The 25,008-nt window shown below is 49.8% G+C and overlaps 1 protein-coding gene across 1 annotated transcript in view; it reads right to left on the bottom strand.

Annotated features, from left to right (window-relative positions):
- The window catches only part of CFAP299 (cilia and flagella associated protein 299), a 227,156-nt gene extending 206,331 nt beyond the window's left edge, over positions 1-20,825 (bottom strand). The window contains 4 exon segments of the mRNA XM_050896427.1: positions 17,903-18,024; positions 19,929-20,048; positions 20,051-20,099; positions 20,788-20,825. Of these exon segments, the coding sequence (XP_050752384.1) occupies positions 17,903-18,024; positions 19,929-20,048; positions 20,051-20,099; positions 20,788-20,825 (329 nt within the window).
- Positions 20,826-25,008: the final 4,183 nt, after the last annotated feature.

Below are 25,008 nucleotides of genomic sequence, written 5' to 3'. Positions count from 1 at the left end.
AGGAGAAAAGAAGAACACGCTTTCGCATCTGGCCGTATCTAACGGCGATCCCAAGCTCCGCACATCCTCTCGGTTTCTCGGTTCACTTCCCAAACCTCGGTGTGCCCCCGAGGAACGGTACAGCTGATTTCGTCACGCGTTGGCAACTTTGCTGACTGGGATAGGAGCTTGGGATCAGCGCAGGTCTAGCGCTAGCTCCCCAACGGCAGGAGAAAGTGCTATCGCCAACAGCCTGTGGGCGAAGGTACTCGAGAGTAAACTCCCAGCACCCCATTTTACTCCTGCAGTGTCACAAAATGAGGACCGTTACGCATTGCTCTTCCGTCTGGTTAACCTGCAAACCAGAGCGTAAAATGAAACGCACTGTGCTCCTCTTGCTTTCCTGCAGGTAGATGGTGAGCAGGTACACGTCGTTCATCCGCAAATGGATCCACACAGGACTCGGCATGTGCGTTAAAGAAAAATCAAGACAGCATAATCCAAATGAGAGACACTCTAATGCTTGTGAGACTAGAATGCCATAAACAGCAGCCAAATTGTAGAAGAATCGGTGCCCTCTTCGACTATTACAGTGCCAAACGGAACACAATTCCCGTAAGGTCCCCATGTCTCGCATCTTCCTCCACTGTAATGTAACTGGTAAACGTAGTGTCACTTCTAAACCCGCAACAGCCCTTGAAAGGGCTTTCCCTTCAATGACTTGGGTCATAAATGCAAAAATAAAAGAGCTGTTTGATCAGAACTATCTATTTGGACAGCAATTCTTGAACCACGTATGCCACTCACGACAAAGCATGGTAAGCAGAGGCACGTTCACGGGCACGTGCTTCTATCCCCATGCGTGAGGACAGACGTGAAAACAACCTATCGCCATCCGCTCCCTTGCGCTGTTGCCAAAATACAGTCGGCAGGAAAAAATGACTAAGAACGCTGTTGGATTTACAGTGCCCCTTATTTCCTCTATTGGGGGCTTCAGAAGAGGCAAACCCAAAGGTAACAACTAGGAAAGCATGTTAAAAACGAGCACCTAAGTGAAAAAGGACAATGAATACTGGCAGCAATGCAAGCAAATACTTCAGGAAACACCAGATGAAGTAGTAAGAGATTAGAAAAACAAATTGGCAGAGAGAAAAGCGCATAATCTGGATGTCAAGTCAACGCAAAGGCATCCATTCCCAACTCGATTATTCAGAGAATAATGACAAAAGACACTCAAGAACGCATTTCTCAGAAGCATCTTTCTTAACTACTGCCACAGCGCGACAGCAACTTGGGAAGGCGGGGGAGAAGGGGAAAAAAAGCTCTTGCACACTAGCAGCCTGCTTTATTAACACTGATTTGGGTGCGATTGGAGCTACCAATAGAAATCTCCTGATGGGTCTAACGATGGTGTAGAAATAGGTGCTAATAATAAATTACAACCTTGCATTCACCAGAAAATGGGAAACTTCTCCAGCTGTAAGGTTTCACTAGATACATGTGATGCGTGATTCTTCGTCACAACAAAAGGTAGACCTGTTCTGCCCTCGGTTCCGTTCGCTCTGGATACGATGCAAGGCCACATAACGGTGAGGACACCTTCATCAGAAACACCAAAGAGCGATCAGCCCAGCGTGCTAGGAGGGATCACAAAATGATCAAATGTGATCACAGTATCAAATGTGTCCAACCGAGTTCCTCATTTTCACCATCACTCTTGCCCTTATGGTCACTGGGTTTCTCTTCTTATTTCCCGGGCCAGTGTGCACACGACTATTGTTTACTTACTTCCAGACGTGATACAATCTTTTCATATACACCTACTACAGCAACTCTAAGTTAGCTACTACAGACAGTTAACCTTCCCTTCGTACAAAAGACTTAATGCTGTTCTGCACACGCTCTTTAGACCGAACTACGCTCTGGAAGCTTTAAGGTTAACTTCGACACAGGGTAGCAAAACTAACTCGCTCTACCAACAAAGGCTGTAACTTATTATCATCATTATTTTTAATCAACAACCTAGAACTTACCCCTTTTAAGGGCATGTAATGTATAGCCCATCATGTTACTCCGTATCACGGAAAATCATCGTCTTAAGAGCACTAACACTCTCCCAAACGATGTCTTTTTACTCCTGTCATTTGTGCGGCAACATCACATCGTTCGTTGATTTCAGTCAGTGCCTGGACGGCATATTAAGGAACTTGAATCTATATATAATATCTGTACCTCACCCAATACAGTTGATTGCACCGTCTAGTAGATCTAGTGACAACTTGGTCCGTCGGCAAGGGCTAATGGATACGTACGGCGATTAAAGGTATCTCTAGCATTTCTAGCCTTCTCCTTTTCTTTTTCTTTCAGGACTTCAGAAATATTTCTGCTGCTGCCCGCAACTTGGCATTTTTCAGCACTGAATTTCACCAGTCAAATCCATATAGTCTAGTTGAATTCCTCAGAAGTATTCTAAGCTTCACAGTAACTAACAGATGTAAATAACATTGATCTGAGGAAGGACTGAGCCACCATGCTGTTCACCTTTTGCCAAGACGGAAGATTCTTACACCTTGGGGGTTTTTTAAGCTGGTTTAATGCGTACCAAGACAGTCACTTACTTTTTACTAACCCCGGGGAGAATTATAGTGAAAGACATTGGGAAAGTTGAAGCGCATTGTGTCAGACCGTTTCTCTTTTTTCCCCTCTTAGCAATGTGTTTGAAGAGTGGCAAGAGATTAAGGAAACATAACTTGTCGTTCGCCAAAACCATGTTATCGTGATTTTCCAGGTGTTTTATTATTTATTCTGTCACCAATTAAACACACTCCTATGTAAACACTCACTAATCTGCAATTCTCTGCCTCTCCCTTAAAGCATTTTTTTAAAAACGCAGTATTTACTATTCCTCCACGGATGCAAGATAGAAGCAGCTTTTAATGATGGGTGCCATAAGCTCCATTGCTTCTTTACTGACTACTCTTGGACTCTGGGGAGTACACGGACGGGACTTCATGACACTGCTTGGTAACATTTGTCACTTGTTTCCAGCACATTTCTCAGTACCATTGCCCCTCTTCACTGCCAGAAAAAGAAGACATCTTTCCCGCTGTATTCTGTAGTGAAACATCAATGGAAAAACATCACCTGGCACCCGAAATGTACCAGTTTACAGCATTATTCACCCTGTACTCTTCTGTAGGCTTACTGGTTTTTTCTGTGTACTAATAAAACACATTGTTTAATCTTGGCCTTTGGCTATTCTCTTTTAAGCTGTATCAGCCTTCCTCTGACATACCGACTACTGCAATTAAAGCTTCCGCTCACCAGCTTCACGCATCCAAATTCGGATGATTCTCCCTGTACTGAATAAAGCCCTCAGATAACAAAGTACAGCAATTTTGCAGCCTCACAAGAGGCTTCAACCAAGTCCAGGGTCTTCTCCAGCTGCTACTTGTGCTACTGACAATTCCCTGGGTCCTAACGTGAAAGAGCAGAGTCTTTCCAAATATTCCCCCGGCTTCTGTAACTTCTCCTCACTTTCGAGCACATTCCAAAGGTAGGTTATTGCAGGTCACTGGAGCAGTAGATTTCTCCTTGGCAAAAAGGCCAATTACAAAGCAGACTTTTCTGATGCCTGCTGCAGAGTAAAGACATGTAAATGCTTAAGTACTCATTTCTAAGTCTGAGGTTAGCATACAAATTAACGGTACTTGTAAAAATACTCAAAAGCCTTCTCACAGCATTTAATACGAAGACATATATCCAGGAAGCTCCTGAAATACTTGACTACGTGGCATAAAACACGAGCTTGCTGCGCTGTGAATATACATGGATAATCTATATTAACCAACATTGCCACAACAATACTCCTGCTGTTTAAAAGGAAATACTTCATCGTTAATACCAGTGGGTCAGCTGTTAGCTCCCAGAGCACTGGGAAGGACAGCCAGCACCACACGTGGTCCGTTCATACTGTAGTTTTTGGGACTCAAATCTAGATGTCAGGTCTTTGGGGGGAAAAAAAAACAAAAGAAGAAAAAAAAGAAAGAAAAAAAGAAAGATAAGAAAAAGAAAAGAAAAGAAGAGCTATTCCACCTAGCTAGTCACCAACTAGTTCCCTCAGGCAAACATTTCCAACTCAGCTGCTTCAATCCCAGCACAACAGGAACAACATCAGAGAGTTGCAAGTAGTACGTAAAATTCACATGACTTCTCGTAGACAGCATTTAGTGATACATACACAGACTGACATCCCTCTGAACCAGCACCAATCTTAAATGGGAACAGATGGCTTGTCCCAACACTGAAAGATGAGATCCACAAACAGGCTTTCCTGAAAGATAGCCACAATCAGACTATCTCACTCTGACTTTTGCATAGGACCTTCCTTACTCATTACTCGTAGCTCATGAGATTATCTAGCACTTGCAAAGAAATACCATCAAGAGCTAAGAGAGAGAAGGAAGAATGTTTGAAGATACGTACACAAAACAGAATTCAGGGCATGCAAACACTGAGCTACAGAAGAGACTTCTTGCTAGCGTCCCTGATTCCACATCACAGTGGAAAGCATGCTGAAATTCAGGTGTGACTGGTAGGTAACTGCGATGCAAAACTTGGCACGACAAGAGAGCGTACACGTTTGCATGCAGAGCAAGGGGGAAGAAAGCGGGGTGCGCCAGGACGACGCTGCACGTAAAGCCACCCCGTAACAAGCGTGAAGTCAGGCCACCCGTCCCATCGCACCAACTCAACTCCCAGCCTCTTCACAAAACCCAGCATCCTTTCAAAGCTCACCTCCCGTATCTCTGTCGTCTTGTTTGGACCTTCTCACAGTGACACGTAAATAAGTCCACCTACAGTCCTTATCTTGTCCAGGGTTCCCAAAGGGCTGTCAATCCTGTCACTAAGCAGACTAAGCATGAAGAAGCTCCTGAAGTTTAAGGACTTCCAGACCTGGGAGCACTGTTACCTAAGCTACAGCCAAAAGCTGTTCAGCTCATTTCCTCTAATCAAACGTATTCCCCAAGAAAGTACTCATACAGAATTTATAGCGTCCCGATAATTCCTTAGCAATCCTCAGATAATGGCCAAGCACTGGAGTTGTGACCTAAGGAGATGCAGAAATCACCGGGCTGTGAGCTTACAGATTGGAGGCAGGAAAATACAAAGGTATCTAAGTTCAATTACCTCTCATACACTGCCCTGCACTGAGAATTATCAACTGAAAGTGAAAGCCAGTACACACGCACACACATATTGCTTGTATTAAAAATTCTCTTCATCTCATCAGGTGATTATTTAACAGATGAGCGCTATCTGTAAAAGCTACCTCTAGGAAGACGCTTAGCAAAAAGCTTGAAGATGGGTGCCTCTTGCTCCGTAACAATACAAGGCTCCCATTAATAAACCACTCTCACCGAATATCAAAAAGAAAAAACTAAATGTCAAGAGAGGCCTCCTCTGGGCTAAGTAGCGCTAGAAGTTTCAGGCTAACAAGTACTTCCTCAGGGTCTGAAAACCTGCACAGGCAAAAGTAAAGCCCGTGACAAGTGCTTTTAGAAAACGTACCATTTTAAAACCAGGGTCGAGTGGACACAGCAATAAAGGGGACAAAAAGCAAGCATTTACAACCAAGTGGCACACCGCAGAGAAGCAGGCAAAGGTCTCTAGCTAAGAGTCAGATCGGTACACGCGCAAGTGAAGAATTTGTGAACAAGCGCATGTATACGATCGATTTGAAAAGAGCCAACGCAGCTTCTGTGAGGGGAATCCTGCCTTACAAGCCTCAGAGGTCTCTGAAGCAGCAACAAGCATATGCATAAAGATGATCTGGTTGCCACGGTCTGCTTGGATGTTTGAAAGCTCATCGCTGAAGGCTTCTAAGGAATCAAACTAGTAGTGGAGTACAATGAAAGGCCCTTTCTAGGACAAATGTCGCAGAAATTGATCATTTTCTTCTACCCTCTATTTTCTGTCTTTTAAACAAGGGGACAACAGTAGAACACTGGCTGGAGGTATGCCGTTAAACCTAGCGAAAAGGGAAAGAGCGATTAGGAGAGAAAGCCTGATGATGATCCGAAATTATTCAGTGTAGGGATGAGTCTGACACCCTAGCTAACAGCAAGCTACAGAATGACCTCAAGAAACCTTGCGACTGGTTAATAAAAGGCCAAAGGACAATCAATGCAGAAAAATACAAACAGATATCTACGGTGAAAAAAAAAAAACAAACCCCTACCTTCACAGATGAAACAATAAGCTTCAAACTGACTATTATTGTTCAGGAGCGAGATCTCTACGTTATAATACACAGTGTGGGCCGTTGCAACAGTCAGTCCTGTTTGTTTGTTTTAATTGTTTTCTTACAAGTTTTAGAGAGTTATTGCAAAGGCAACCTAAAACAAAGAACTCGCTGACCGCTGCGTACCACATCCTTAAGAGTCCAAAGAATGCGCAACTCAGCTATTTACAAATTTATTATCCTCATGTAACACGCACGTTCGTGCCTCATTGCTTTCCAGTTACCAAACTGAACTGTAATTCAAAAGAAATGTACAATATAGTCTGCAAATACCGTAACTAAAAAAATATTATGAACACAGAAGAAATAAGCTAAAAATGTTTTGGAATTTAAGTTGTCTTGCTAGAAGAGAAGCACAGCATTAATGCTACGGACAGCTTCCTATACTTAGGAAAAAAAGGTAGCAGGGGACGTGGCTTTTCCATAGCAATCTTCTGTGACGTGATTCAAAGAAAAACTTAAAGTGTTTGGAAATGACAGATTTACTCCCTAAACCCCAAAGACTTAAATCCCTCAATTACCTCCTGTCTTCACTGAAAAGGGCACACCGAGATCCCAGGCTTTTAACGCAACACCAGAGAGAAACTAGCTTTATAACACAATCCTGGCCTGGATTCAAGGAGAACAAGAAGAGTGACAAGGATTGAGAGCAACATGACTAGGCAAAATTCAGCTGGGGCACGGGGACGTGCGAGGAGGGAGAACCCAGCTGTAACAAACTCCCTCGCCTCGGGAGGAGGCCGATGGCTGTTACCGCTGTTCGGCGTGAGGCGATCGGCGTGCTAGCCCTCAAACGGCAGCAAGTGCCCTGCAAGAGCATTACAGACAATCTCTGTGCAGCGCAATTTAAAAAGCAGGAGAAAATCTAGCCGCTGAAGCGCTAGAGGAAAATGCTCCTCGCGCTGTTCTGCGTGGAAAACCACACAAAACCCGAGTTCAGTAGGGCTCCTAAACCACCTAGGACCAGCTCGTCTGCTACGGCTCGATGGTTTCACACCCATACCCTAGCTGCTCTTTTCCTGTTTGTTTTTATTCCAAACAGCTTTAACAGCAACTTTTGGGTTTCTTTTTCAAGTCGTTCATCATAGTACCCTTGTTCTTTTACTAAGCTTAAAGGTAAGAATCCACATGCTGGTGCCAAACCTGACGCTTGCTTAAGAGAAGCTTGCACACAGCTAAATCTTGGATACGCAGACAATTATTACCATTTGCCTTTTAGAAACTAACAGACTGAATTCTGTGACGATTCAGGTACTTTGGCGGGAGCGTAGAGAACGATACTATGGGAAAATAGGGTGTATTTGCGGGGCACGGTGCGTCTCAGGTTCCTACAGAGACTAATAAAAATAGTCTCCATTTTGATGTTACCATATAATTCGGTACACGCGTCTTCCACACGCGAGCCAGTCCAAGCTGGCGGTTCACGCTGTTCCCACCAGGTCTGCAGTCCTCTACAGGGGTGTAAGCCAGAGAAAAATTTGGCCTTGTTGGCACGCCGCGCACACACACATACAGTGTAAGAAACGCACCAGAATGTCTGGGAGCAGACTCAGATCCTAGAAGATGAACTAGACAAACACGTTGCAAACGGTCCCAAAAGCACGCATAGCTGCATTAAGAGATGTTTTCTGTGTCTGGAAAATACATGAAAACACAATGCAATTCCTCTTCCAGTAGGCAGCACCGACCAACAGACTGAGTTCTCAGGCGAGGAAGCACTGTTCAGCCCGAGCGCTGCATCTGTTCCATAGGAACCCAGCGACGCTGGCTGCTCTAACTTTACAAGGATGTGCCCCAAACGGGTGCCAGCTCCCGCACAAGAAGAATGCGAAAATACCGTCAAGCTTCACACATCAAAACCTCTCAACATGAAACGCTGAGGTCCCTGCTATCCTTAAGCAGATTTGCACTCCAAAGACATTCGGGGTTTGTGCAGCCAAGACAGCCAGACATTGAAACATTTCAGCAAGTAGCCTTGGCAGACATTTCGCTGCTGTACGTATATTTGTGAAAGCCGCTTCCTTACCACAACAGAGCTCCTGACAAGACCTTTTTCACGACTTGCCATTCACTGCGTCGGAGGTGGCCAGGCAGAAAATTCTGTCTAGTCCTTAGCGCGGGCCTGCGGTTCTCGCTTTGCTTTGGTGCAGAGAAATATTTCGGCTCAGAACTACTGTTTTGCAAAAGATTGCAATCCCTGATATACTTCAGAGGAGGAAAGCTGCTTTGTTTTTCACTTAATATAGAACAGCCGAACTTCAGCGCTTTGAAGATGTGTGTTCACATGGCACGTTAGCGGGAAGAAGCTGGAAGAAGGCGCAGACGTTTGAGCATCCCTGCCTTAGGCAAAGTTATACCAAAAGGAAACAGATATCAAATTCTTTTTCAACCGTTTCTCTTTTCTAGGTATTTAGCTCATCTTAGCTAGAGTTTGCACTTTTTTAATACCTATCTTGTCCAAAAGCAATCTGAACCAGCAGATTATGAACTGCAGGAATCCACAGGCAAATCCATTTCCCAGACTCGGGTTTCATGTGCTTGAAGATTACTAGCAAAATAACAAACCATCCCTCTAGAAAGGAAATACTTTTCAGCACCTACTTAAACACATTTCATTTATTTATTCCAAGTATTTTCCCCAAACTATCCACAATTTATAAAGAAAAAACAAGTAAAAAGATGAGGACCAATTTATTCTTAGGCAAAGAATGTTGATTATTGCAACACACTTCCAGGTGAAAAAACATTTCTGCTAGTGTAACAAATTCACTGCCTAGGGTAGAAAGCTACCCAAACACACCTGGACCTCTTCAAAAAACATTTAATATTGTATTAAGAACATTAAGAACGTAACACTTGGAATTATCAAAAACCGCTCGGGCTTGCGTGCTACTTGGGGGACAACTTTCACGCAGGGTGAATTGAATGGTCCCCAGATATAAATATATACCACTCAAAATTTGTATTAGGTATTTGTTCAGCTACTTAGCTTTTTCAGAAGCCTGCGTCATAGCCTGTATAGTCAAGGCTGGAAATCCTGACTTAATCTTTCCACGTCGTATTTTGATTTGCTGGAAAGCACGTCCACACACTTATTTCTGTGAAACGTCAGTCGGAAATCATGTGACTTATCAACTTGTTCCTCACTGTACCGCTTAAAAATAAATTTTAAAAAAACGGAAAAAACCCAAATCACAAAATAAAGAGCTTATTGCAGTACCCTCTCAGAATTCTGCCCAGCGATGGACAGAAAGATGGAGAAATCTTCTTCTTCCAGTTTTCCCAATTCTGGACTAGACAATCTAAAACAGACAACATATTGTCCTTGCCTGCAGCCGTCGAGGCTTCTCTCCTTCCTTCAGCCGTGCCGCCTGCCTTCTGAAGGACCAAAGGCACTAAGCAACCAAAACTTTCAGTGCTCACGCCCCCAGTATTAGTATGTACACCTTAACGTTATATCTTCAGCCAAACATATCCACGGAGATGTTTTTGTTTCCCTGCCAGGTTTCGGAAATTTCGTTTACATTTCTCAAGGCACCCGACTTCATACATCATACGCAACCAGGAGAAGTCTGTTGAGGGAAACAAAAATTCATCATTTTCTTGCTCGTGATGGCCCAAACGTCTCCTAGGCCCACCCTCAGGAAAGGAAGTTATTCTCTACCTGTTCAATAGCCTTACACTGAAGGCACCACTTGGCACACCGGTTTCCTACGGTGTTAGACACTCAAGGGGAAGCGGAAAGAAACTGCTCGCTGAACTGACCTCTACAGTCTCAGAGTGCCTTTCTGGGTCTTTGAATACGTAGCCATCACAAGTTCGGGGAAAGCCCAGAAAGAATGACTGGAGCTAAGGTAAGCGTCTGCGGAATCCCCAAGAAGCTTACGGATGCCTGCCCTATCCCACTCAGCTTGAGGCTAATTAAACCAAAATAAGGACAGTCAATAAAGCGTCAGCAATTATTTCTTTCCTTACCAGAACACGTAAGAAAAGAAAAAAGTGGCATTATGGTTACATGACCATTTACAGATTTAGAGTTATGCTTTGCACGAAAGCGAAGACTGGAGGTAGGTGAAAGAGGTTTTGTTTTCCTAAAGAGACTGAGTTGCTAAGAGTGTGGGAAAACGCTGACCGAGAGGCAGGTGGAGGTGGCACGACGTAGCAGGAAAAGCAGAAAAGTTTTACGTGTCGGAAGGGGAAGGGTCCGGGATTATCGGCACCTAGCGTCGACGCTACCAGCTAGTACAATTCTAAAACTTAACTAACTAATACGTCTCCTAGCTTTTTCCACAAAATATCGCTTTGTGGGTAAGAAGCGATTCTCAAGCCCGCTCCTTTCTATGGCTGGATCTCAGGAGTTTCAAATCACGACAGAGGCAGAAAGAACTACCAGATCTCTGTATCATCAGCAAGCGACGGTCAAAGAGTCAGTCTTCCAACAGGAGCGGGAGTTGCGTTTGTCTCCTTCCTTCATTAGTCTGAGAAAGCCCCGCTTCACACTGCATTGCTGAGAAAAACATGCTGCTCTTTTAACAGTAGAACAAGCAATAAAAATTCAGAGAGGGGAAAAACCTGGTCCCAATCCTGCTATTAGGCTTAGGGTAAGGAATGCGTCATCCTCCCCTTCCCACTAAGGTACTGGTTTAAAAGACTCCAAGGGAAGGTGTGGAGAAGGAGGAGAGAAACACAGAGAACAGGAAGATGTCCAAAAAAGCTATTTTGCTGGGCCAGAAGGGCCACCATGAAACATTCTTCAGGCTGTTCCAGTTTGCTCTGTTTACCCAATCTTGAATTACCGAGACATGTGCAAGCTTCAAAAAATTCAGCTCAGAAAAGCCTTCCAACACTGATATCAATCTAAATGTTATCTATACATTATGGGCTTATAAAAAGGGGGAAGAAAAGAAAAGCTCTAAGATATTCCTGCCGTGGATTTTCTTGCACATTCTCCAATTCTTACTCATTGTGGGTGAGCCAAAAAGCAGACTGTCAGGCACATGACTCAAGCTGTTTGGCCTCTCGTCCCAGCAAGTGCTAAGAGCGCAGAGGCACGTTGATATGAAATATAATTAACCATACTTTTTCCATAACATCACAGAAAAAAATTCTGTCGGAGCTTAGTAATAGCTCTGGGGGATATTTGGCAAGGGACAAAACCAGGAGCGGCTCTACCGCATCTGCAGGGACTTGGTTCTTCAAAGCCTCAGAGGAAGTTAGCAGGTTAATTCACTGGAAACCGGGCACCCAGCTGCCTTCAGCGCCTTTCAGCATTGCAGCCTAGGAATGAGTAGGCTCACTCCGTATTTTTAACGCTACCTAAAAAGCCACAAGTCTTTAACACAGCTATCCCTCGATCCACCCTTGGCCACGAGACACTGGCCCACCCAGCAAACTGAGAGCATCACACACTCCCCACATCCTTCCGCTGAAGCAGTTTGATGCGCTCGCTAGTACAGACCGTACCTTTCCCCCTTCTCTCCTCAGTGAGGGTATAGTCCATGCCAAAGTCGAAATTAATTTATGAGCTACAATGGGAAAGGCAGGGACTAAAATCATGCTACTTTCCTCCAAGATCCTTAGGTGTATGAAGAGAAGGTCACTTCCTACGCTCCTTCAAGAAAGAACAGATTCATCCCTTCGGGCATCCTCCCCGTGAAGGAGCACCCATGTAACACACAGCCACAACTTGATTCCAACTTGACTCGTACAAAGAAAGTACTCCCAAAGAAATTTCCACCCACAGGTTATCATTTAACTGTTGAGAGTCTTCCCTGCAGCCACAGCAGAGTCCACGCAGCCTGCACTGGGTACAGAGCCACTCGAGCACAAGAACCAGACCGCAGATTTGAGGGAAGAATCAAACCGCAAATTCAAATCCTAGATGCTGAATGAAGGCCTGCTGTCGGCAGATTTCTTTTTTTCTTTCTGCACACAAGAAAAACCTTCAGACCATAGGCACACACGTGTGAAAACCCCTAACCCATGATTTTGTTCTAAAGATGTTGCACTTAACATTACAGACATATAATTGCTTTGGGATTTGGCATTTCCTGCATCTCCAATCACTGAAATTCATTAAAAGAATTAGGCCACCAATAAGTGCAGAATCCTGAACTTTAATTCTTTTCCATTATATTTCAGTGGGATCACTTGCAGTACCGAAATCCAAAGCAATACTTAAGGGGGAAAAAAAAGCAACATTCCCTCCCTCACTTTTAATGTTTCATTTTAGTGGCCTGCTTAGGAGCAAGCTAAAGAAAGAGAGGACAGCCAAAGACCTGCTATTGACTCACGTACCAAAATACCCGTTTTCCGCACGGTTTGTAAAAAGGAATACATTTTAACTAGACCCGATTGCTTTTCTAAGAGAAACATTTCTACGCACAACAACACGTCCAGTAGACAGAGGTGTTTCTGAGCCCACACCTCCTGGGTAAAGGATCAGAGGAGCAGCACAAAAGGATCAGGTGCCAAAGAGAGACAGGTTCAAGTTAACTGTGTTTGGCAGGACGCTCAGGGAACATTTGAAAGCAAACTGCTCTGCCACTGTCTCAAGCCTAGAGTTTGCAGAAATGAAACGAGCTCCCCCTTCTGCTTCATTTTCGCTTTCTCTGGCAAAGGGGCAGCCTGTACCGTACCTCCCCAAATCACGTTACCCAAGAGAGAAAAGAGAAGATGGTAACATCCGACAGCAGCTTAACCCATGCTCCAGGGATGGCTGGCACCAGGGTTTCAGTCCCTCCTCTGGCTGATGAAACTTAAATCCAGGTTTTCTACCACCCAGGAGCAAAGCCCAGCTTTGCCATTTGCTGTTCCGCTCCCACCCGCGTTTGCACAGCAGAAATATTTCTGGGTTCCTGTCCCTGCTCCAAAGGCCACTGCTCTTGTCTTAAGCCACAGAAAAGCAGCCCTGGGAGTGATGCTGTGCACCCTCCCCTTCTCAGGCACGCATCCTGATCGATGGGCTAACTAGTCACCCTCGTGCTCCTCCTAGGCCAAAAAAAACCCCAACCCCCACCAACCAACCAACCAACGGGTATTTTACACAAGAAATGGACCAATTCCAGAGGACAATGATCCAGCACTCCATTGCAGAGCAGCTTGTAGCTGGACATTATTGTTGCATTTCCCGGGACATGGTTGTCAATACCCCTGCACAGAGGTAGCTACCCAGCATTTCTAACACCTGCCTGAGTGATACAACCCTCAGCGTCTGCATGCAAGTAGCAGCCTTTCCTCCAGAGGAAAGCCTCAACAAGGATGGTTCCAGTTCTTCTGTTTGGGGTTTTCTCCCCCTCATCATAATCTACTCATACCACTAAGCACTCAGACGAGAGCTCAAGGGCTGTGAATCTTAAGTAGAGGGAGGCCTCTCCTGGTTACATCAGGTAAGGCACCAAAACCCTGAAGCACAGAGAGAGGCACAAGATCCCTGTCCTGAACGTCCCCCCATTTCAGCTACTGCTCCTTTGAGCGCAGGCTTTAGCAATTCCCTGCTCCGGGGGCACAGACCGCTCACAGCCACGGAGCCCGTGGCCGTGACTGGGGCCGTACCGCAGACACCGGCTCAGCGCCGACGCCGGCAGAGCAGGAGCCGACGTGGCAGCGATTTACACTTGTGGTGTTGCTCAGTGCTAAGTCTTGTGGGTAGGGAATATTCCTGTGCCATTCAGAGGTCACTTCAAATCCACGTGAAAGGAGCGTAGCTGCCTGGGAAGCAGAGGCCACAGTAATCCCACAGTAAAATACAGGTGTAAGTGCCGTGCAGATGTCAGGAATCCCACGCAGCCCGGACCCAGGCTTTGAAATACAAAAGCAGTTACGAACTGCTGCTGCCTCAGATTGTTCCAGCCAAAGAGGAGCTTAAAGCATGGCAAGGCAATACTGTCTTTCCAGTTGAGACAACTGCCAATAAGTTGTTTCCTGTCCTGATGTCAACCAGAGGCTTTTGTATTCCGTGCATGCTCAGCCGAAAAAACACGGCTCTTCTTAAACATCGATACTACGCAAGTTACAGGACGCTTTTGAGGAACGTGACACTTTTCCACCTCTGTCACTCTGGACAACAGAAAGAATAAACTATCTTGCACGCATTTAGAGATGACCTAATACCAAAAAAAAAAGAGAAAAAAAAGAAAAAGAAATTCTTTGTTTCCAATTTGCTTCTGTTAAAGAACATAAAAAACAACCCTGGGCTCAAGCCCCTTAATTTCACATCCCAAAGAAACACACATACATCCTTGACGCAAAGAACAGATGGCATGTTGTGCTTTTATCTGCCTCTCAAAGTCTGCGGTTCACTGTTTTTTATTATCCCGTTTCTTTGTTCTTAGCAAAAAAAGCCCAAAACCAGCTCTCTGATGGTGCCCCTTTTTGGTGGAAAAGCGCAAAGTATTTTAAAGGAACTAGTCCTACTTCTATTCACTTTCCCCTATCAATTTTCACTTGACTTCAGATGTGACGCTAAGACCAGAAAAGTTTAAGACCGCTTCACAGCGAGAGGCAATACATGTGCTGCCTCCAGCCCACCCAAATCCATTTTCTGCAACATGTACTCGACTTCTTTTTACCATTTGTAAAGGAAGTCCTACCAATCCTACTAAGTACATGCCTTAACTGATAATGCGATTTAACTAAGCAAGAGGCATTCAGAAGGCAGAGGTGAGGATTCAGAAGAAAACCACACTACCATTCTAGACCTTTGAGGGAAAATATTGGCCCTTCTGATCAGAAGCAGCTTTGCAATGTGGTGTAACACATAGCTACTCTGAAGCTAATTTTTCAAATATTAGTCGAGGCGCCTTCCTACACGTGAAGACGACGCCTTAGTTCTTGACCAAACCCCGACCGTTACATTTAAGCAACGACTACAAAAACAGAGAAGTGTGGTAAGAGTGACCGCCTTCTTTGTGCTCACCTTTACTACTGCTCTAAATCATCTGCTGAACTCTGTCTTGCTGATTTGTTGCTACTCCACAGGAACTGCGCTTGGAAGTATTTCGTTGTGGCTGAGAGGACGCTTCTCAGTTGCTGATCTTTCCGTAAGGCTTTACATTTCCAATAAATTACAGGTTCCTGTGATTGTTCTGTGATACAGTTACAGCAGTAAAAGGCATTGCAGTAAAGGGTTGCCAACTAATACCCACTGCCTGTGTACATTAAGTGTTTCTGACCGCTGACAGACAAACACTAAAAATAAAATGGGAATTATGGAAGACAGCAGCAAACACAGCAGCTACGCATAATACCCGGCAGCACACCACGGAGCTGAAATGCAGCAGAGGCAATATATGTTATGGCGGTTGACTTATTTCAGTACTTTTTAGCAAGTGGAGCTTGAAGCTGTTGTTGTGCACTACCAATGGTGTACACCATTCCTTAGAGCTTAGTGTGTTTATGTCGGTAAGGCAGACGGGAAGGGCTCTGGCTGTGGGAACCCCTTTGCTTTGAATATCAGCCACTTGCAGATATTTCCAAAACCATTAAACACAAGTTTGTTTCCCAAAGAGAACACAACAAGTCACTTAGCAGCTAACTCCTCTGTGTTTTGATCCAAATAACCCCTCACTGTATGAGCCTCCCGAGCCGTATCTCCCAGCTTTGACTCAAAAGACTCACATTGTTTTTCTTTGATGGAGAGATTGTTGTGGATGGGAAACAGCCCTGTCAGCCCTTTGGTATGGGACCTCGGTGTCCCGGCAGTGGGTGGGGGGTGGAGAGGAGCATCAAAGCACAACTCCTGAAGGCACCTGCCTCAGGAGTTTGCTCTCATATGCAAAAATTATCTGGGCAATCAGCGTTCACAGTGACAGTTCCTGAGAGCTGTGCAGCCAAGTCCAACTAGTGGCATTTTTTTTTCCTGCTTAGAGAAAACCACAGCATATTTTTGCAAGCAGACCATTCAGAAGCCCTGACAGCAGCAACTCCTGACACAAACTTTTAGATAATCGGCTCAACCAAACGAACTTAAGATAGGCCACTTAACCCTCTAACTGAGCCCTGACATCTCCACCTACAAACTAAGGGGAAACTAAACAAAGAATAACCAAACAAAAAAGGACAGTAGGACAGAATACCCACTCAGGATGTCAAGGAGAGAGAAAACTGCGCTGAGAGCTCTGGCTTTAGTTCGTCTTCCCTCATCTCCGCACACGGAATCACTCAAAGAGTGAGTAATAATGATCAGCGGTTTAGAAACATACTTGACAAGAACATTACACGTTCAACCGGTAAGCCATTTGAGTTCAGTTCTCACTCTCCCGATGCCGTCAGCACTGTCACCGTCGGCTTCTTCTGGCTGCAGACTAGGTCTGGGCATGAGCCACAGCATGTTACAAGTCTAAATGATAATTTCACTATGGCACGAAAAGGGAAAAGCACCACAGGAGAGTAAGACCGCTCAGTGGCTCTACTATTCACTAACCACGTGGGCAAAATAAGTATTGTCACAATGTTATTTAGCTTCTCGTAGCAAGGCACCCAAAAAAAGTTCACTATTTACAGGGGTTTTTCATTTATTTTTCTCGGGAGGCCAAGAAAAGAAGAAACCAGAAAAGTAAACAGCTACATGTTTTAAGATTGCAGACCGGTTAAATGGAGCGGAGAAGGTGCAAAAATAAAGAGGTGGGGGGAACCAGGCACAAGATACGATAAAGCTTTATTGCAAAGCACTGAATTCTCAGCATGAGTTTACCTGGAAAGCGCATGGTGTAGCTATACACGCTCTAACAAGTATGAGACGGCAGAAGTCAAAACAAAACAAAAGCCTAAAAACAAACCTGCATATGCACTGCTTGAACTTCCTTTGTCAGAGACTTCTGGAGAGTAAATCAGCTCTCCCCGCAAAGGCTTTTGAAAATGGAAGTAAAATAGCCCACATAAAAGAGCAGACACCTTGTGACAACATCCAGAGAGCCCCTCATCCAGTGTGAGCCATTTAAATCTCTTCCCACATGCTAGTTCTCGTGGACCTTTGCGTGATCTGCTTCAGCTACCCTATGTCAAGGGAGCACTCCCACGGCAATCCCAGCCTCTCTGACCCCGGGAAACACTCGCAAGGAACCAAGACGAGCTTACCCACTGCTGTTGACAGGAAAGGAACTCCAGAGCACGTTACTCAGTAAACTCGGTCCTCGAAGCCTAACAACTCATCAGCAAAGAAAGGATATTTTCCCTTCTCATACGCCACCCCTGTTCCACCAGTATGTTCCTTGTCTTGTAACCATCAACCCCAGAACTCTGAAGCGTTCGACAACACACGTTTCGTGGCTGCAACTTTGCAAGGGTCATCCAGGTATTACAGGGCATTATTTTGTAGCCAAGGAGCAGTATCAAGGTGTCTCAAGCACATCTACCACCCAAGAAACGTTAGCCTCATTTCTCTCACGCGGGTATTTGAGCCGAAGGGAGGGGTGACAAGGAAGAGCAGCAGGCGCACCCCCCGGGGCAGGTGGCAGCCCCCACAGCCAGGACCCAGGGCTCTGGGGAGGGGCAGCGGGTGTTACGCCGCCCGTTTGACCAGGGGGAGGCAATCAGCGGGGGGCTGCCAGGCGGTGGTGCAGACGTGCTCCATGTGGAACACAAAGCTGGTGCCTAGCGAGGGGGCCGGCGGGCACTTACTTCTGGGGGGGGGCCGCCGCCGTCAGCCCCACCGCCGCCCGGGCCTCGAACTCCTGCCGTGGCAGCGCGTCCCCGGCGCCGCGGAAGCCCAGCTCCACCAGCTGCCTCCCCACCGCCTCGCTCTGCGGGAAGGGAAAGACGGGCGGAGAGCCCGGTTAGCGCCGGGGACGGGACCCCCCCCTCACACCCCCCCCACACCGCCCCGGACCCCCGCCGCTCCCGGGCACCGGCGGCCGCAGGGCGCCACCTGGCGGCGGCGCGGAGCCCCCGCCCGTTCGGGGCTGCCCCGGCGGGGCGGCCGGTTCGCCCCCCCACCCCACCCCGGCGGGATCGGGCCCGCCCCCGCTCTCCTGCAAGCCCACCTCCGTTCCCAGCCGCGGCTGCCCGCCTCTCCGCGGGGGCCTGGCCCCGACGCGCCGCGGCCAGCGCAGGTGCCGCCGGCTGCGGGACCCTCCGGGGCGACCGGGGAAAGGGGAGGCCGTCTGCCTAACGCCTGCCCGCAAGCGGCTGCGCTGGGCAGCCGGGGGGGAGCTCCTCAGGCGGGGCTGCGGACCCCCCCCCCCGCGGGCTCTGCCCGGCTCTGGTCCGACGGTGGAGGAGCGGCGAGCGCCGGCCCGCCCGAGGGGTCGCGGAACTCGCGGGGGTTCTGTGCCGCCACGATACCCCAGGCAGCGGCAAACTCATCTCGGCAGCCGAAGCGCTGCAGTTTCTTGCCCACCCCCCTCTGCCTGCACCGCACCTCGGCCCCAGGAAGGGACGTGCAGCTCCTCTTTTTACACCCCCAGCTGGGAACCAATCCCCGAGTGTAAACATCCCCGCGGGGGAGTAAAACCGACGGGTTGAGCGCTGGGGCAGGAGGCGGCGGGGCCGGGGGCGAGGTTATTTGCTCCTGCTGAAGCCGGGGCACCTGATGAGCCCTGAGAGGCAAAGCACCCCAGGAAATACCCCCTGCCGCGCCCACCCCAGCCAGGTGCCCCCGCCAGCTCTGCCCCGGCTGCCACACTCCATCCCGATGTCTTAAAGCCAAAGGGGGATAGGTAGCTGCCTTCTGAGAACAAGCCTAGAAGCAATCCCACCTGCCTTCTAAGTTTGAGACAGTAAAACCTTTTCTGACTTTCCCCAAAGCGTTCTCCACCGGGCAGCGCGCACTGCCATTTTTAGAGGTCAAAATTTCAGCAGTCAGCACCCTTCCAACATCACCGTGACGTGACTTGATTGACCGGACACATCCCTTGGAATGATTCAGCCTAAAAATTGGGCTCCGTAAGCACTGGACCCAGTCAAGATCTTCTTCCCAGTTTTGGTTAAGAACCAGGCCAGCAGTAGCTTGGAGCTGCCTTTGCACATCAAAGCCAGCCCCGCCGTCTTCATCTCATCCTACACCGTCTTCATCTCATCCTACACCTCCAGACAGACAAGGTGTTTGTTGCCGCATTTTGGATATCAACAGCAAGCACCACAAAACAACCAGCCGCTCACATGAAAGGCTTTCTGGTCCAGGGCCACACTTTGAAGCTCGCCTGCGAGCAGACCCCCCGTTTCGGCTGGCCCCGCTGCACTTCTCAGGCCCCCCAAGACGCCACGACCGCCGCCATGCCCCTGCCCCTGCCCCTCGCTTCGCATCCCCCCGGCCGCCCTCTTCAGCCCAGTTCGGGGGGGCTGACCTGCGCGCAACACCCCCGCCACCTCCCTCCTGGGCAAGAGGGTTTCTTCCCTGAGGGTGGGGGCTCTGCTAACGAGACCCGGGCACCGGACCGACACCAACAGCTTCGCAAGCCGACACCGAGCCCGGCTGCCCGCGGGAGCCGAGCCCTGACCTACCCCCCCCCGGCTCGTACCTCCCGCAGCACAGGCCCGGAGCGGGGCGGGGGGGGGGGGAAGCCTTCCCCACCGGGGCCGCACCGGCCTGCCCCCCCCCGCTACCCTCACGGAGGGAAGCCGGGGCCGGGCGGGGAGCCCCCCCGGGGAGAGGGGGGAGGGGGGGAAGGGGGGCGAGGGGGGGGGGGGTGTCCCGCCTCCCACTGACCTCCAGGTACTGCAGGTCCCGCGCCGTCAACTGCGAGTCCAGGTACTCCTCGTAGGTGCGGAACGGCGGCGGAGGGGGGCCGGCTGCCGCTGCCGCCGCCATCATCCCGCCGGCCGCCATCCCGCGTCCGTGGCAACGGCCAGGCAACGACCCCGCGCGGCGGCGCAACGGCTGCGGCGGCACGTGCCGCCCGGCCCCGCCCAGCCAGCGCGCGCGGGGCGGGGAGACCCCGGGAACACCCCCCCACCCCCCCCACCCCGGGAACACCCACCCCCACCCACCCACCCACCCACCGCGGGTCAGGGCGGTGCGCGGCAGCCCTGTGTCCCCCGGGACCGGGTGCTGCTCGGTTCTTTGCTTTTGGGTTTGGTTTTTTTTTTTTTTGGTTGCTTTGGGGGATTATTTGCGGGGGGGGGTGGGGTGGTCAGAGCGGTGCAAACCGGGCACCGCGCTGTTGGGCGTGAGGGTGCAGGTGGCTGGGCCCCGGCCCCTGCGGCGCCGTTGCGTGGGGCCAAAGGGCTGGGACGGAGGCGTGGGTGCCGAGCAGCACCCTGCCCACGCAACAGCAAGCCCAAGTGGAAACAACAGCTTGCCCTGCACCCCCGTTTTCCCCCTGCCCCGTTATCGCAAGCACCTGCAGCCTCCGCTGGGAACCGCTGCAGGCCCAGCACGCTGCACCTCGTACGCTGATTTTTTCAGACACGTGGTTGCCTAATTTTGGGCCGCTGTTCCAGGGCAGGTTTTTTTTTGGCCATCCCAGTTAGGAGAAGTGGAAATGGAGCCCTCACGGGGCTCTGTGGGAAGGCAGGGCACAGCAAGGCGCGCCTGCAGCCGGCTGCCCGATAGCTCCTGCACCCACATCAACAGGGTCTGCTGAAGGGCCCGCAGCTGTGACATGCTGCAATCCGGGAGCATAGGCCCTAAGCAAATACTTCTGGGGATTTGGAAAATGATGTGCCCCTGCCGGGAAGTCTGTAGAGGTTAAAAACAAGATGTGGTGGGGAGAGGGGGAATGTGGGGGCTGTTTTTCATTTCAGAATTTTAACAAAGGCACCCCACCACACGGAACTGGGGCACGGCCGGAGGCTCAGCGCGCTCCACCGTGCTCCCTGCAGCCCCCTTCTCAGCTCCACATGGACTTGCGCCTCCTCTGAAGGCGGCAGTTGTTTGGAAAGGAATTTGGGAATCCCCTTCGTTTGTTTCATTTCCAGCTGCTTCTCCCCTGCACCACAGAGGTAAGTCAGAGATGGTAGAAGAGAAAGAAGAAAACCCACAAACCAAAAAATGACGCACCACGCCAACCCCCAACTTCTCCAAATCCGCGGGGTTTAAGCCAATGTTTTCCCCACAGGGTGGTCAGTTCAGGTTGGAGTTACTCCCTCGGGGGGGAACACGCCAACGCTGCAACCCACGGCACCCACCAGCCCGGCCTGCGCCGGGAGAGCTCGTGGCGAAGTGAGCCGGCTGGGGTAAAACACCAGCTTTGCAGAGCAAAAAGGAAGTCATGTGCTCCCGGGAGACCTCAGGTTTGTTCCAGTGCTTGCTAACGTCGTGCTTGGAGCTGAGCTTCCAGAGGCACCGCGCCTGTCCCCATGCGGTACTTCAGCTAATCGACATCTGAGACTTGTTATAGCTGCAAAGCCTGCAGAGAAAGGATGACTCAGAAAGCAAATGGGAGAGGGAAAAAAAGGGCGAATTTTAGGTATCAGTCCACATTGTGCAATCGCGCTGGTTTTAGCCTTGCTCCCAAAGAGCTCGGAGGCATCGTGCTGCTGTCCCCGGACAGCTAACTTCATACGTCCGTGTTATCTTCATACGTCCTGGCTCCCTGGATGGCACCCGCCACCGGGCTCATACCAGCCCTGCTCTCAGCCTGCTCCGTGACTAGCTTGCCTGAGAGGCCGCCAGTCCCTCACCGAAGGCCGCCCAGCCGGCTCATGCACAACCCTTCTCCCTGCTTGCTTCCAGCAGCCAGACCTCCCCGCGGTCCCCAAACGCAGAACCCCTTCCGCAGCGTGCCCTGCTGCCCTCAGCCCCCCAGAAAGAGCGGTAGGAAAGCCCCCCTGCCCTTGATTTTCCCAGAAGGTTTTTCCTCTGAGTGCAACAAGATTTAAAGGCAACATGAAGAGCTTTTATGTAAAATAAGTACAAAAATCTGGTTGAGTCCAGCAATTAGTGCTGTCGCTGTTGAAGCCAAGACGATAAATCCACTCGGATGAAACAGGAGCGGCTGACAGGATAGTTTATGTCAGTGTCTGAGCTGCAAAGCCAAAGCCGGAGCCTTTCTTCTTTTCCTGGACTGTCATAGCAATTTTCCCTCCCTCACGTCACAATACCGAGCGTACTCTTGCTCCTCTTGATTCTGCAGGAGCAATACTTCCACCAGCGTGGAAGACGAACCGCTGCCCACAAGCAGGAAAGAGGAAGAGAAGCGTTTTGGTCTCGCACCCTTTCTCCCAGTGCATCCCCACCTGCCGAAGGGCAGGGAGGCTTCCCCTTGCCTTGGGAGCAGGACCGCAGCTCTGCTGCAGGTTTTGGGGGCTTCTCGTCCTGCTCGGGGAGCAGTTGGCCAGTGCCACGTGACCTCCGCTCTGCTTGCAAAAGTGGGAGCCAGGAAGGTTTAAATGCAATCAACAGCTGTAAGACAACACCAAAACCACTTTTGAAATGCAAGAAACATAACACAATGAAAAACTTACCTTTATTCCGTAAAATTCTCTCAAGTTGTCCACAGGCTATTTTTAAATTTAACAAAAATATTTACCCATTTTTTAAATGCCTTCAGTCTCCTCCCGATAAGCAAACCTACTCAATTTCCTTGCAGAAGAGTGGCCAGAAAGGAACAGGAAGGGTTTGTCAGTCCATGCCACTCGCATTAGGCTCTCTGCTGAGGTTGCTAGCGGGCTGCCGTCTGCCACGCCACAGACCTCTTCGTTGCAACAGCACGACTGCATTTTAATAATTCCTGTAATATTAAAGCACCAGCCTCCCCCCGCAGCTTCCCACACCTGCTAGCACCCCTTCGCTGCGTGCTGTGGGGCTGCTCCTGCTGCCAGAAACCCCCGGTTAACACGTCCACGTTCCAGCAGCAGCCCTCAGGTGTGCGGCGCGGCAGCCCCCAAGCCCCTTGGGAAATGGGGTGCGAGGGGGGAAAGCGCCTGCACCCCCTCAGCCCACCCCAGTCCTCACCCGCCCCGGGGAGGAGAGCGCAGGTTGCACCGGGCTGCTTCCTCCGCCAAATTTCACCCGACAGCTCTGAAATGCGATAAATGCTCCTCTTCTCCTCGGTGGGAGCAGCGAGGGGCATCAGGAGAAACAGGATTCACAGCCAGACCCACGAGCACAGCGGTGCTCATCCCCTGCAGGCACGGGGGCTGCAGGAGGGCTGGCTCGAGGTGGAACCCCACCGCCGGCAGCACCCCCTCCCGTCCTCGGGTGAGTCGCATCAACCAGGGCCCCCCACGCTCCCGTCCCTCCCGGCAACCGCAACGGAGCAAGCAGCACTTCCCGGTAGTTGCTATGGCAAACACTGGATGCTGCCATCGCCGCTCAGTTCGGGATCAGTTTTTGCCCAGAAACAGAGGGCTCAAAGCATTTTTTTTGTCACACAGGCTAGTTATCGACAATAATTTTCCTTAAAATAAGATTAAAAAAACACCTTTTCCCTCTGAGGGAAAGCAGCGGCAGCAAGGGACCGGCACGTTCGCTCTTCTCTTACCTGCCCGGGGAGGTCCAGGCACCCACCCTGGGCTGAAGCTGAGGACGGCACCCTCCTGTGCAGCTCCTGCCAATGTTTTCAATCAGTTAGTTCATTTAGGTGGCTCCATGCTTCCCTGAGCATTAATTACCCCTCATGATGCCTGGCTGCTGAACAGCAGAGAAGCAGCGTTATTTGAATTTCGTAAATCTGCGGTCAGGCTGTCACACTCGACATGGCTGGGGTGCACAACGTGCCCGTGCATGGCTTGCGCTCCCCTGCTGTGACTCAGGCCCAAACAGCGGCCCCGGAGCAGCCGTCGGGAGCTTGGTCTCGGCACACAGCACGCGGAGCACGGCATACAAAGGAAGCACGTGCACCGGTTTTGCTCCGCTCCGCCCTGTCACCGATGCCACGCCGGCCAAAGCCCCCGACAAGAACATGCGTCACGGCTAATTTAGCAACGCTCAGTTTTCTCCTTCGGGGGAAGAAAAGAAAAAAAAACCGCACGGACAGCAGGCAAGCAAGAGATTACACAACCAGGTTATAAAATGAAGCACGATTATATTTTATTCCGGCGTCCCCATCCATCCCCGCACGCGGAGCACGCGCCTTTCTGGGAAAGCATTTGCTGCCGCGTGGAGCGGATGCGTCCGGCCAGGGGCTGCCCAGAAGGATGACGGGCAAAGAACCACGATTTCCATGGAAATGATCATTTGTACCGTGATCAGATTCGGAGAAAAGGCTCGGCGGTGCGCCTGCCCTCATTATTGCTGCTGGACACTAGCAGGGCTCCGGTCAGGAGGGGTTTTGCTCACGCGAGCCCGCCTGGGCTCTTACTAAGGCTTAACCGGTGAGGTTCAATGCTGCTGTTTTCTGTACGTATGCAGCACAGCTAAATGCCAATTAAAAACTCCATACGCACAATTACTCCACAGATAACACCACAATGGAAAAACAATTCGACAGTCGGGGCCGTAGGGGAGCCTGGGTGGGAAAAAACACTTCCGCAGGTACAAGTAGCTGTCACAGCGTTTATTGCCACGTCGCCACGCTCGCTATAAAATAAAACCCTTCCCCCCCACCTCTCCGTAAGCGTATTGTGAATGATAAAATACATCAGCAGCGCAAAGTGTCGGAAGAAACCGGTGGGCCCCAGGGGCCAAAGGCATCCCCCTGCCCGGGGAGCAAGGGCATGGAGGGGCTCCCCCTGGCCACCCCCCGGGAAGGGGTCTCGGTGCAGCTCCCTCCCCGTGTGAGCAGGAATGCCGTGGGGCCGGGGCAGAGGTATTTTAAACACAGACATCGCAGCCGTACTTTGACGGACAGGAGGAGACTCGCTCCTCCAGCTGTCCAGGGAAGAACGGGAGAGACCACCACGAG

Source organism: Gymnogyps californianus, chromosome 4 (assembly GCF_018139145.2).
Source record: "Gymnogyps californianus isolate 813 chromosome 4, ASM1813914v2, whole genome shotgun sequence".
Lineage (NCBI taxonomy): Eukaryota > Metazoa > Chordata > Aves > Accipitriformes > Cathartidae > Gymnogyps > Gymnogyps californianus.
The sequence above is the reverse complement of the archived record's forward strand: the minus strand, read 5'-3'. Positions and strand labels throughout refer to the sequence as shown.